This window comes from Ambystoma mexicanum, chromosome 10, assembly GCF_040938575.1.
Source record: "Ambystoma mexicanum isolate Mex_15411 chromosome 10, UKY_AmexF1_1, whole genome shotgun sequence".
NCBI lineage: Eukaryota > Metazoa > Chordata > Amphibia > Caudata > Ambystomatidae > Ambystoma > Ambystoma mexicanum.
The window spans coordinates 1,176,087,837-1,176,102,047 of record NC_090932.1 but is presented as its reverse complement, the minus strand read 5'-3'; the positions used below and the strand labels follow the sequence as shown (position 1 = coordinate 1,176,102,047).

The 14,211-nt window shown below is 42.2% G+C and overlaps 1 protein-coding gene across 1 annotated transcript in view; it reads left to right on the top strand.

The window, feature by feature from the left end:
* The window catches only part of LOC138492142 (trichohyalin-like), a 782,601-nt gene that overhangs the window by 102,767 nt on the left and 665,623 nt on the right, over positions 1-14,211 (top strand). The window contains exon 3 of the mRNA XM_069619133.1: positions 2,306-2,415. Coding sequence (XP_069475234.1) covers positions 2,306-2,415 — 110 coding nt within the window. The remainder of the gene's footprint in view (positions 1-2,305; positions 2,416-14,211) is intronic.

Genomic DNA, 14,211 nt, shown 5'->3' with positions numbered 1-14,211 from the left:
TTACCAACAGCCAAGAGGCTACGAGAGAACCATACTAAGGGTACCTCTGGGAAACACTGATAACCAGCATTACCATCAGCCAAGAAGTTGTGAGAAAACCTCAATAAAGAAACCAATGCATAAATCCCCTTTTAAGATCTATACTTTTGGGAAAGCTTATATTTCACATTGTCAACAGCCAAGAGACTGTCAAAACATACTGAGGTGACAAGGGCACAAATCCTCCTTTTTGGGCTCTCAAGTGGAGGAAACTTCTAAACGAAACTGCTATCAGTCAAGAGGCTATCTAGAAGCTATTCAGAGACACTTTGCGAATAATCTTCTATGTTTCATTCTCAGTTTGGGGAAAACTGGAGCACAAGTGATCAAGAGTCAAGAGACGTTGAAAGGGCAGTTATTGTTCAACCTTCCTTCCAAGAGAGATTGGCGTGGAGAATCTTAAGTTTGAAAGTAGTTGGAGTTTTTTTCCTGGCAGGCAAGTGAACCAGGAAAGAAATTGGTTGGATAAAATACCTTTTGTGGCCAAAAGGTGTGTTGAAAGAACCTTTGTTGAATCATGCACATCCATCTACTTTATCATTTGCTTGACAAGCTGTGGCAACACTAGCACACGTTGATTGCTATCCTGACTAAAGTATTTTATTTCAAGAAGATGTATTAAGACAGGTAGGAGTGTTATCCTGACAAAAGTAGTTTAGTTGAAGGTGTTCCATGACATGATAACAGAACAATTGCATTGGTTTGAACATGTGTTTGTGAAAGAAAGACAATCATCTTTTCAAGAGGGACATTGTGCAAAATACCAAGTTGTTTTGAATTATCAACCAACCATTGTGGGAAGGACATTTACTGTATCCCAAAGAAAGACACAGTGGTTGAAAAAGGCTTTTCTATTACCTTGAACAGAACTTTGTTGAATCAGAACTGTAACCAAGGTATTCCTGAATTGGTCCAGGGGAAAGGCGGCCAACCCTAGTCCCAAGGAGTGTTTTCAAGAACGTTTAATTTTGAATTAAGAAATTATTTTGTTTAACTAAAGTTAGCCATATTTCCCTTATATACTTTAGTGGTGTGTATTATTGTGAGGGTCAGAGATGTTTTGGAACCTAAGTCAGTTTTCTTTAGTTTTAGTTTTCTAGGCAGAGACCTCTATTAGGATAGGGAAAGGTGTTTTTCAAACTCTTTTATTTGAATAAATGGCAAACCTTGAAAAAACGGTACCTTTGTGTCCATCTCGCATTTCTGACCCCTCACACACTCCTCTCTGCCATTGCTCAGCTTGGGAACTTGGACACCAGAGGAGTTTCTTTATGCCCACAGGTGGCTTTCCTGGCTCAATATCCAGAAACCCCTCTTGTGAGAATGGAATCTCCTGATATATGCTGCTCCTCCTTCCATTCAAGGTTTTTCTGCATAATCTGTTCCCTTAACCTTGGGTTGGAAGCACAATCATTATGGACGTAAGAATAAAAAAGATTAATTCCATGGCCAACCAACCGTTGCAAATAAATGCCAAATAAAATAAATGGTGAGTTGGGTAGTTTTAGTCTGTGGCTCTGCTGCCTTCACAACTCCCGACTTGCCAACCCCTTGGGAATATGGCAGTATGTTTGTCTTTTTTCCTATGCTTGGCCTAATATCTGGAGAACTTGCAGTTTGGGTGCTGGTGTCTCTTTTGTAGTGGGGAACGTCAGTACCCAGGTATGTGTGATGGAGGGTTCTTAATTCAAAATTTTGTTGCTGCTTTAATACCTGAATCATTATGAAGATACTGTTTTGTTTTGCTGCATTTCCTGGTTCTCTTCCATTCAGAATACAGACCTTCTGTTATTCAAAGTATGTTGAACAGAATAGTCTTTTAAAATTCCCCTGACTTGAACCAGAAGCCAAAGATCTGATAAAATGGGGTGTTTACGTATGTGGTTTTCAGGGGCGCAGATCAGGTCTGGCAAAGCATCACAGCATTTTAGCCTGTCGGCAGAGTTCCAGGGATATGCAACAAATTTGATTGCAAATTTGATTACAAACATGAACAGCCTTTGTTCCTCACCCATACTTTTCATACTAATGGTTGAAAGATGCTTGCCATTTTTAAACGCTACCACGACATTCCAACAAACACTTGATTTGTAAATTATTAATGTAAGCTTATTGTCTAACTGTCTTAAACTTGTGTCCTGAACCATGTAAATTAGGCCTCACAGAGATAGTGTCATTAAAAGTCTGTATTGCTGCCTTTTGCTTACCTGTCGCAGCAGTGGAATGTATGACTCACTTTTATGTGTTGATATTTCTTTCTATGCAGGTATGGAGGGTGAACCAAACCCTACCCCCCCAGAGACGCTTGGCCAATGGCCGAAGGATCACTGTGATTATCTGTTGGATACCATTGATGCTCAACTCGATGAAATGCAGGTAGTTTTTGCATGACGATTAGTAGAACATCATGTGTATATGTGCTATAGATAAATGTGTACTGTAGTGAAATACCTTGGAAGTGTGAAAGAGGTAGGCAAGTGGATTGCTATTGTGGGTGCATGCCCATTTTCAAAGCAACACAACACTCAACTTTTAGCGTACACAAGACTGTTGGTTTGAGATCTGACCTGGTATTTCCAAAACATTGCAGGCAGTAAAGGTTTTATTTTTAGTGTTTCTTTTATACAAAAAAGCATCGGCAAAGCCAGCTTTTCTGGATTTGCTAAAGGACACCTCTTCAACTTCATATTCCCTTCTCAGATCCCAGGCAAAGTAACAATGCATGGCTGAAAGAGCGATGATCTGTAATGATGGCCACCATGTTCAAACATATCAACTGCCATTAGAATGGATCCTAAAGGATTCTGTTTGCTTTTTTCTGAAAAAGGAAAAAGGAGGAATATATAGGGATCTCAGTCTCTCTGCAGGTGGCCAGAGGAAGGCAGCCGCTACCTGATCCCGACCCTGGTGGTGGCATTAGCTGGGAGGATCACCTGGGAAGATAAGGACCCCGAAGCAGTGGGAGGACTCCATTGGGAGGGATGCAGTATTTACCTTCCTCAGAGGAGGAAGAGTTAGTAATGCCTGAATATGTAATTCCTTGCTGTCAAAGGGAGCTATTCTTTCCCAACACTATTTATCCTGATGATGGTAAAATCTATTCTCAGCAGTCCTGTATTGGGAGTGAGAATCGTCTTCCCAAGGTTAAGCACAAATGTAGAGGTGAAAGCTCCCATGTTTAGCAGGGGAATGTTAAAATTGAATCTTTAAATGTTAACTTATTGGATTCTGAGAGTCCTAATTCCCCTATATCACCAAATCATTGAGTAGAACCTTGTGAAACGCCTTTTAAAAGGATAATTAAGAATAAAGATATGAATAATTATCCCCTTAAAAGTAGCAATTTGAACATTGGGGACTTCAAATCTCATTATGCTAAAAGTACTGTGATGATGAAGAGGGATGCAGAGGCCCTAGATTGCCAGTTGCAGGTTAATGACCCACACCTGAGGGAAGCTGGGAGGCATAAAAGGCCATCTCGGGTGCAGGCCATAGAGAAGAGTTGTAGCAGTGGAAGGTGGAGTGGTTGCAGTAGTTCCACATGGCAGCTGCAGCTGAAGGAGAGTAGCGACGCCGGAACCGCTGTGGTTTGCAGTACGGATGCCGGTTCTGAGAGGGTCTCTTCCTTTAGAGACCTGAGATGCAGAGATCGTGCAGTGAGATGCAATATTTGTACAAGCTGTCCCCCTGAAGATCGTGGTTGCAGGGGTCAAGCAGCAGGAAGCAGTTATTTTGAAAACTTCCCCTCTGGAGATCATGGTTGCAGAGGTAGCGTGGCAGGAAGCGGCAAGCTAAGACACCCTCTCCACCCCCCAGCAAGGCAGGCTCTGCTGGCAGGTGAGCACCAGAGAGCCTTTGGAGCACAGAACGCTCCTTTCTTGCTCAGCACGGGCCAAGGAAAACTCAGCAAGGCTGTTTTTCATACCGTCTGGAGCAGGACAAGCCAGGAACCCAAAGGTAGTGAGGTGAGCAGACACGCACAGCAAACCCGGTGAGTTAATTTGTGTGTTGTAACCCCAGAGCACTCTATAACTGCCCGCTGGCCCGAAATGGGTTTTGTGAATACTGAACGAATGGAAAGTGGCAGAAGTATAAGTATACGTATGAAGTATGAAGTATGTCATGCTGATATAAAGCAGAAAGATACTTATTGTGAACACCAAGTGGAAAAGGTGGCAGTATAAAACCTGGCAAGTAAACCAGCAGAATACCTTTGTGAATATAAAGGTCAGAACAACCATTGCCAAAGACAAAAGGACAAAGGGGCAATATTGCTAGAAATAAACAAACATTGCCAAAGCCAAAAGGGAACCATTAAGAAACATGTTGTTTATAATGCCTATTGTCGGAGGAAGAAAGAAGCAATAGGGGGAACTGATCTAACTAGGTATTGCCTAAACCACAGAGGAGCAGAAGTGAGAAAAAGCCATTGTCAGCACTTGGTTGAAGCAAGAGGGGGAAACCCCAAGTGGCAGAAAAACTGCCCTTCTGACAAAAGGTGTTCAGGAAGAGATGCTCATAACCTGCATTGCAAGTGGCAATCAAAAGTGTACAACAAACAGCACCAATGTGTCTCATGTTTTCCCTGAAGTAATCCAAATTGTTGTTTATCACATTACAACACTGTTTGAATTGTATGAAGAGAAAACGAAACCTCAGGAACACTTGTAGAAGTAGTAATAGTTTACCTAGTCCTGGCAGGGGAGTACACCAGGACAAGGAACCTTCTAGTATAGGCCTGACAGGTGAGTGGACCTGGCAAAAGTCATTGAAATATTGTGGTGTGGTTAAAAGTGTTGAAGTGGCAAGTCCATCAAAGCACATTGGGAAGTATTGCAGAAACATCCTGACCAATCAACATTGCTGCTGCAAGTATGTTGTGAATTAGTCCAGAATCATTCTGATAGAAGCCTTTTTGTTATTCTTGATAAACTGTTGGAACTTCCTTATTCTTTGCGGAAACTTTGTGTAGAACTCTCTGTCCCAAATGCAAAGACCATAGAATTGTTGAACCTTTAAAATGGTTGGTTAAATCCAAGTGGAGAGACCAACTAATTGCTGCACATTCTGAACTGTTGGTTAAATTCTGGGAGAGACTCATTGGAACTATATTGGAACTTTGGAACCCTGATTGGATCTGGGGAATGGAGATTCACCCAGGTTACAAGGAAAAACACTTACTTGATCTTGAATGTAACTGTTAATGTTGCTGAATTTGAACTGCCACATGTTAACTTTATTGAGTTGTTGTATGTATACGTGTGAGGGGCGGAATCCTTTTGTTAGAGTGTTTCCTTGAGTTTATTTTAGGCAGAGAAATCCTCATCAGGGTAAGGATAGTGAGCCATTTATCAAACCCTTTTTGAGTTTAATAAAATGGCATCTTTTGAAAAACCTTCACAAAGTTGTCCGCCTCACATTTCTGATCCCTCACACCGTCAACATCAAAATATGATGCGAGTGGTGTGGTGAACTGGTGAAAGCGCATAAAAACTTGTGTACATTCTATTTACACTCTTCATTGGCATGTAATTTCCCATGGCAGTCCATGTTAGCCATGCTTAACATGGCATGTGGTGTGAACCAAAGGCCAGCGTTGATGCTAATGCAAAGTGCAATGAAAACATTTTCATATTCAGTAAACGCGTGCTGCAAGCATTGTCTTAGAAATATTGAAATACATTACATCAGTGTTTTTTTTTCTTTCCTCCAATAGTCTGGACCGAATGCCAGAGACTTTGAGCCGGGTACATTACGATTCTTTTGTATATGCAAAGCCGCCCATTGCTCCATAGGCTTTTTCTGGGACAAAAGCCAATGTTCCAATAAATAGTAAACCAGAGATAACAAGTTAACAATGCAAAATACGGCACTGCAGAAAAACTTAAAACGCCGTCCTTAGTGTAGTTTACACAGGATCGATGCTGACACTTTTTTGTTGGAAAGATTCCTAGTGCTGCATTGCTATTGCTTTCCCAAGACAGATTCTGTTCACTGATACTTTTGTTTATGAAGATTTTCAGTGCTGGATGACAAAGCCATTCTTGCTATTGGTCACTGATGTTTTTGTTTTAGAAAGATTTTCAGTGCTGGATGAACTTTGGCGGCTGGAACAGTGAACGGCCAAATATAATAAATAAGACGGGCTTCAAGCCCCAGACACAGTTGTTTGGGGCAGCAGAGCTGGCAAGAAGACGAGGGGCAGCCGCATATGGCTGGAAGACTGACAAGAGAGCTGTGGGGCTATCCAGAAGGGAGGGGCAACTCCCTAATTTTTCCTGAGCTGGATTTTAAAAGCCACTAACCTGGATTCTAGCTGTGTTGAGGCATTTTGAGTCCCTAGAGGACTCTGCCTGTTGAAGAAGTTTGATATTTGTTATCTATTTAAATTTAATGTGTTATAGTATAATAAAAAAAACTTGACACATTCGATTAATATAAAATACATTATGCAATATAAACTAGAGATTCCATATTTCGGTAAGTCCTATTACATTCCAAATACTGAAGGCACTAGTTTCAAATCTCTAAAAAACACTTGTATAAGATACAAAAATATTAAAATACATCCCACATGCAATATAATATAATATCAAATCTAATCACAATCGTTATAATACACCAGATATAATACACCTTTAAAAAACTTAAAGGTCACTGTACTCCTATATAGTTGCGGCCCCCCTTTCCCCTTGTAATTTAACTACTTTGAACAACTACCACCCTACTCTAAAGCAAGCGTCTCTAATTTCTTAGACACAATTATCCAAAGCCTGTATAAATTAAGCTTTAGACTTTTGCTCTGAGTGTTGCAGCATGGTCGCCAAAAATCAGTAGTTGTGATGGTATCAAGGAAGTGAACATGATCACCTAAATGCTTAACATAGCTGTTGCCCATTGTAGGTCATTCAGTCAGAACATGTTTTTGAGACTCAATGAGCCCCCATTTTTACACATTCTACATGTTCTCTCATTCTTTGGTATCTTCAATGCCCTGCCCATAATTTCCAGGACAGGTGATCTGTTCAGTCGTAGTAAAAGGATTAAGCGACGTAATTTGTTTAGAGGGTGAGATCATCAGATAATGTTGCGCCTTCATGTATGTTTAATGCCTTTGGGACATGAAGCCATAGCTACCAAGTGATGCAAGATGTGCAAAATGTTCATCCTAATCCCGCAGCTTTATTTTCTTATGAGCCTTCTTTTCCAGTTCATATTGCCCAAGTAGCCAGTCAGGCATCCACTCAATTTTTGCAAATCCTTCTAAGATGTTAGATTCGTAGGCCGTTCCAATTTTACCCTGGCTGTAAGCACCCCTGAGATTATAAAGTACTTGGGAGTCAACACGAGTCTTCGTTAATATATATGGCGTTACTCTTCGTTTCACAACCATTGCCTTTAAGGAAAGCAAACCCAAATTCCAGTCTGATAATGGCCATAGGGACACACCAGGGCAATCCCAGCATCTTCTTCCAGAATTTGCCCTTGATATGCTGTAATCCTTCAAGATCAACCATATTCAAGCTTTCCAGCTCATAGATTATGGAAGGGGCGAAGCATTGCAGATATAGGCGCCTTGTACCCTCCAGTCTAAAGCCCTCAGTCCTCTGCACAAACAGATGCATCAAAGACATCAGTTGTGCAGCCTTCCTTATTTGGGCCGTTTTACATGCATCAAAGCCCTTATTGACTTCCATTTCTACACCCAGATATTTATATACAGACACATGTTCAATTGGTTCCTTACGAACCAACATTTGCGGGTGTTGTATTTTCTTAGAGTTTTACTTCATATCAAATAGCCTTAGGACTATTTTAAATAGTGGATTTAATTTGTGCTTCTTTTATCCTGCAGCATTGGGCTTTTATTTGTGTTTTAGTGATTTTACATGTGATTGCCTAAACACCGATTTAATCTTTTTTTAAATTGCCTGTTGACATAGGGAACCATGTAAATAAATGTGCGCACAAACTTATTAGCAGAAAGCTCTTATTTCTCATAATTAAACTCCTGCTTCGTGCAACTTTCGACAAAGGAGGTTGTAGAAACTACAACTCCCTTTGAACTTGTAGTTCTAAGTAACTAGTAATTGACACATCAGGCGCATCAGCGCCGGCGCATCAGAGACGGTTTGTGGCAGGTGAGTAAATTCCATCCTGCAAGTCCACATTCGTCTCTCTCTTTGTCTTCCCTTTGTCAAATTTTCATGATGGCTCGTTGTGACCTTGTTTCCTCAATTCTCAGAAATCGCAGAGCAAGACTGCAGATCTTGTTGCAGGATGCCTGCACTGGAAACAATGAACCTTGCAACAATCACCTGCCGGCATCTGCTGTTTAGGAAACACAAACGCCTGTTTTACTTGATCAGAACTTGCTCATAAACCCGACTTTTCAGCCTACAAATGCAGTTGTTCATACCCAGGTACATACACCAAGTTTTAATACAACCATTATCCCTTTGAACAAACACATTTTGAGCTGTATGTTACTGAATACAAGATCTCTGGTAAAGCATTGTCATGAAGTATTGGATTTTATTCTCCATTCCCAACCAGACATCTGTGCTCTCACCGAGACTTGGGTTCACGATGCTGCCCACCACTCCCTCCAATTAGCAACTCCTACCGGCTACTCACATTTATATGTGAATATGCAGGACAAGAGGGGCAGTGGAGTAGCCTTGATTTATAAATCTACTATCAAACTACATGCATCCAGTTCCCGTATCTTGGATCATTTGGAGGCCCTTTTTGTAAAACTTAGCCTTGACTTTGTATCAACGTTAAATATTGTACTCTTGAACAGACCACCTATGCAGACTCCTTTGTTTGAGGAACAACTATTAGCGTTCATAGGAACTTCTTTCAAGCCACATTCTCCCACTATTATTTTGGGAGATTTTAATCTCTGGGCAAATGATCCTATGGATTACGATACTATATCTCTCCTGGAGTCCCTGCACACTGCAGAGTTTCATCAACATGTTATGGCTCCTACCCATTCTGGGGGTAATACCCTATACTGGGTTTTGTCCAAAAATCTTGTGACTAGGAATTTTAAAGGTCCAGAATTGTATCTGGTCAGACCATCTTTTTGTTGCCTTTGAAATTGATCTTCAGAGTGCATTAACCTGTGACCAGCAGTCTCCTCTGTTTCGCCTATCTCGAAACTTGCGAAAGGTCACCCAGGAATCTTTTCATGCTTTGGTCCTCCCCTTGCTACCTTCCCTTGAAGAAAACATGCCCCTTGAAGATTATGGCATTAGATCTGCTGTGGATTATGCGTTTGAGACACTGGCCCCATTAAAATCCTCACATATAAAAAGGCCTAACACCACCAATACCCCATTTACACCTGATGTTGTTGAGGCTTGAGCATACAAACGCAAACTACAATGTGCCTGAACTATAAATCATAATGCCTATAAACATGTGGCTAAAATGTATAAAGCTATTATTTTCAAAGCTAAAGAATCTCATTTAAATCTTAGGATCTCAGAAGCCAAATCTCGGCTGAAGGAGCTTTTTTCAATTCAGGAATTTAAGGGATGCGCTACCATTTCCTCTGCACCTGCAGATACTGTCTGGTACCAACGCATCCATGACAATTTTGTAAATAAAACACTGAGACATCAGGAGAACATTAATGCTCAAGTAAACTTAGTGTCTTCTCATGCGCACTCTACTACTAAAGATGCTACACTACCAGCTACTGATCTTCCCTTTTTAACTTTTAAACCAGTGTCTATTGACATGGTCACGGAAGTGGTTCAAACCTTAAACCTGCTTCCTGTAAAGGGGACATCTTCCCTGCTTCTCTGTTCAAAGAGTTAATGTCTACATTGGCTCCCTGGGTAACCAGATTTGTAAACCGTTGATTTCTAGAGTCATATGTTCTGAAAAATATTAAGGAGGTGTGGGTCACACTCCTGCTGAAAAAGGACAATCTGAACCCAGCAGAAGAGGGAAATTATCGACCCATAACCAATGTCCCCTTTGTTTTCAACATTTATGACAGTGGCCTATATGCAGTATCAGGTGTTTGTGGAGAAACACAAAATTATTGACGTCCAGCAATCCGGTTTTCGCACTAATCATGGGAGTCGGCATTGCTGGATTTGAAATCATATATTGCCAATCTTATTGATGAGGGTAATAAAGCACTGCTACTGCCATTAGATCTATCCGCCACGTTTGATCTTGTTAATCATCAACTTTTGGCGGATAGACTATCCACAGTAGGCAGATGCTCCCCCACTGCAACAGCATGGTTTAGATCTTTCCTGGGCCCAAGAAACATGAATGTTACCAAGGACAATGCTTATTCTTGCAGTTCAGTCCTCATGTGTGGGGTGCCCCAGGGGTACTTTCTTTCGCTTTTACCTTTTAATATCTACTCGAGACTCCTGTGTGCCCTCCTCTCTTCTCTGGGCATCTATTTTGCCAATTATGCCGATGATACAAAGATAGTCATTAGGTTATCTGTTGTATACATCAACGATTCGGAGCTCCTCAACCACATCCTTACCCAACTTTCAAAACTGGATGGCCTTGAATGTGTTGGCCCTAAATAACGCCAAGACCGAGCTGCTTATTCTGTGCACTCAACAAAAACTGAAAAGGCTTGATCCCAGTTACGATAAAGTCATCATTGCCAAACATGTCATTCCCGTCTCTAAAACTGTCAAGATGTTGGGTGTTTTAATTTTTTACCCCCAACTGTCGTTCAATCGTCAGGTCAGTTTCTTAAAATCATCCTGCTGTTATTATACACAGTTACTTTGGCAGATCCGTCCTTTTCTGTCTGCTGACAATCTTGTTATGATTGCAGCTGCTATCATAAACTGCAAGTTGGATTACTGCAATAGCCTCTTAATTGGCACCTCACAGACCAACATAAGAAAATTGCAAGTAATTCAGAATGGTGACGTACGTGCAGTGTGTGGACTTAAACGCAACGCACACGTTATAGAAGCCAGAAGAAGTCTACACTGGCTGTCCATTCAACACAGACTACAGTACAGGGGCTTAGTTACTGTGTTTAAGTGCCTGCATGATGAAGCACCTCCCTACCTTATCACCAGGCTTAAGAAGAAATCAACTGTACGCACTTTGTGTTCAAGTGATTCTATTCGCTTTATACAACCATGTTCCTCTTTGAAGAAAATTGGTGGCGCTAGTTTCAACCTTTGGGGTCTCTCCTTATAGAACGCTCTGCCAAAACACCTTGCAGACAGCAACTTTACAGCTCTTTTCAAGAAGCATTTGAAAATCTTCTTGTTTGATGCTGGAGATGGCTGATTGATCTTTTCCGCTGGCATCTCTACCGTAAACATGCGTGCTCCATGACTACCTCTTGGTTAGTTATCAGTTTGTTTTCAAGTGACAGCTTCCTTTTTCTCCTTGGCCTATATCATTGTCTTGCTTGTGAGTTCTCTTGTGAGCGCCCTGAGGCCTTCAGGTTAGTGGCGCAATAAAAAAATAAAAAAATAAAATAATATGTACTTTTGTTTTTATTCTGCTGATAGTTAATGAATTCTCATCAGTGTAACTCCAAAGAGCTTCGGCTGCTCTTCTTATCCCTGCAAAAGTATGGTCTAGCAATACTAAATTGTCAGCATACGACAGAACTTGACATCGTATAGTGTCCACCTTGGGCGGGCAACATGGCAGTTTCCTTAATATACCTGCAAGATCTGACAAATAATAACTGGGTGAAAACACCCCCCTGTTTCACTCCTAAACCAATATCAATAGGCCAGTTAAAGCACCCTCAGCATCTAATTTTACCCTTACTTCTGTGTTGGTGTGGAATAATTTGATAAAGTATAAGATCCTAGGCAGACACCCCCTATCCTCCATCTTGTCCCATAATCTAGATCTATTCACCATAACAAAGGCGGAAGCAAACGCTACAAACAGTGCATAGACTTGTGTTTTCTCAATCAGGAAATCCCTTACACTTAAATTATGGGCAGTAGAATACCCTGGGCGAAAATCACACTGAAGTCTATGAAGTATTCCAGTACTATTCGCCCAACGCTGAAGATCCTTTAATAATAGACTGGCAAATAGTTTCCCTGAACAGTCTAGCATTGAAAGAAGTCAATAGCTACTGGGAACTAGAGAAGATCCCTTTTTTAAGACCGGTACTATAGTTGTTGTTTGCCAGGATGCAGGAATTTTGCCCTCTCTCAAGATTTTTCTATACATTATCTCAAGGAGGGCAGACCAAAAATCAGGATCCTGCCTCATGACAACGTTGGCCAAACCATCTGGCCTGGAGCCCATGGCAATTTAATTCTTTATGTCCTCTTTATCATAATCAAGATGCAGGCCATTCTTTTCATTATATGGTCCGCATCACGATTCTTCACCATTCAAGCTAGATCTCATGCTTAAATGCTGTACCCAAGTTTCTTCATTTATAGGATTAAGAACCTTCTTAGAGCTATTGCCCTTAACCTCTCCCAACATAGCCCAGATAGTCCTTGCATTGCCACCATTGCAGTCCACCCCAGGAAGCATTGTCAACACCAACTTCACAGTGGCAGTGGGAGTGCCTGAAGAATTGCCAGGGAAACCCTGTTCACATATGAAGACACCTGACAAGCCAGGAGGTGTGTTTGAGACCCTACACATTCAGAGGGGTCTTGATCAAATACAGTACACACCCTATGCGAATCCTGGAGTAGCCTTACAGCAGGTAGACCACCAGAACCGGTTTGAGGGGGGTTTGACATACCACGCCACAAGGGCGAGATATGGTCCTTTTGCAAAACCTCGGAAGGAAACTCTGGTTTGGCCACATTGTCACAGCTACTGACAGATCCCTAGGCAGAGATCACCTTGGTAGACCCCTCAGGAAGGGCAAAGGAAGGAATCGGGTGAGAATAAGCACTCTAAAAGAGCACCACCTACTAGTACCACTGGCATCCGACAAGAACCAAGTAGAATTGCCTTCTCAGCTGGAGGCAGAAAGAGAAGGACAGGGGCTTCCAGCATGCCCCGTGGTAAAGAGGAAAAGGAGACCTTTTGCAGCAGATCAGTATCTGGAGAGATAGTGCCAGTCCCAGGCAGGAAGCTGGCTGGGGTAGGAAACCCTTTAGGTGCAGAAGTGGTGAAAAAAGTACCTCTCAGTTAAGGGATAGGGCACAGCTTAGGTAGCCACAAAAATACAAAGATGAAGACCATCATCCTTCTCCTTCACAGAAAGAGAACAAACAGGGCTCGGCACTCAAGGGAGAGCAGAAGCCCACCAGGAGGGAGGAGAAGAAACGAGAAAGGAAGCAAACTGCAGCGTTGAGAGTGGACAAAGTCAACAATGGCAAAAGCTCTAAACCAGACACACAGAATATCCTCTTTCCGGCACCCAGAAGCGGGCCTGCTGCAAAGGCCCACTTCAAAGGCCATCACCAGCAATCCCTGTCTGGCCCTGTCCGGGTCGTGAGGGTCTCTGCAAAATCTCCATGATAACACAACAAAAAGGGTACGTCCTGCATACAGGCACACCCAGCTGCATAATGCCTTATTTACCAAGACTCGCTTTGCACTACTGATGTATCCGACCAACTCCCTTCCCACCTCCCGCACTCCCAGTCTCATCGGCACATCGGATGCCTCTAGAGGAACTAACTAAACAACCTGATCGCAGCTCTCCCACCCGTTCTGAAAACAATCACCATGCACTGGCCCTACAAGATCACCACTTGGTGCACCACCCTTCCTACCATGCCTGTATCCCATTAGCTACGCACATAAGAAATACGAGACTCTGCTCGCATTTCTCTCACATCAGTCTCCTAGCCAGTTCTGCCGACAAATCGGCTTTTCCTGCAATCTCTAGCAGACAAGCCCCACCACACCAAAAACAAACAATTACACACCTCTCCAAATGGGACCAAGCTTCACCAAGTCAGACTTATCCGATCTTACAACTCACAGGTAGCACCTTACTGCAGCCTTACTTCCTGTAACACCAATACTCAGCCCAGCACCCCACAACCCTCCCCGCCATGCCCCCAATCGCCACAGCTCATCATTTCCCCTGCTATCCTGTCCTCTAACCACAACCCTAGTATACAGGCCCCCTCTCTGAACTGTGCATTATTCAACGCCAGATCTATCCTTGCCCACCCGCTGGCCATCCACAACCCCATTGTCACCAATAAC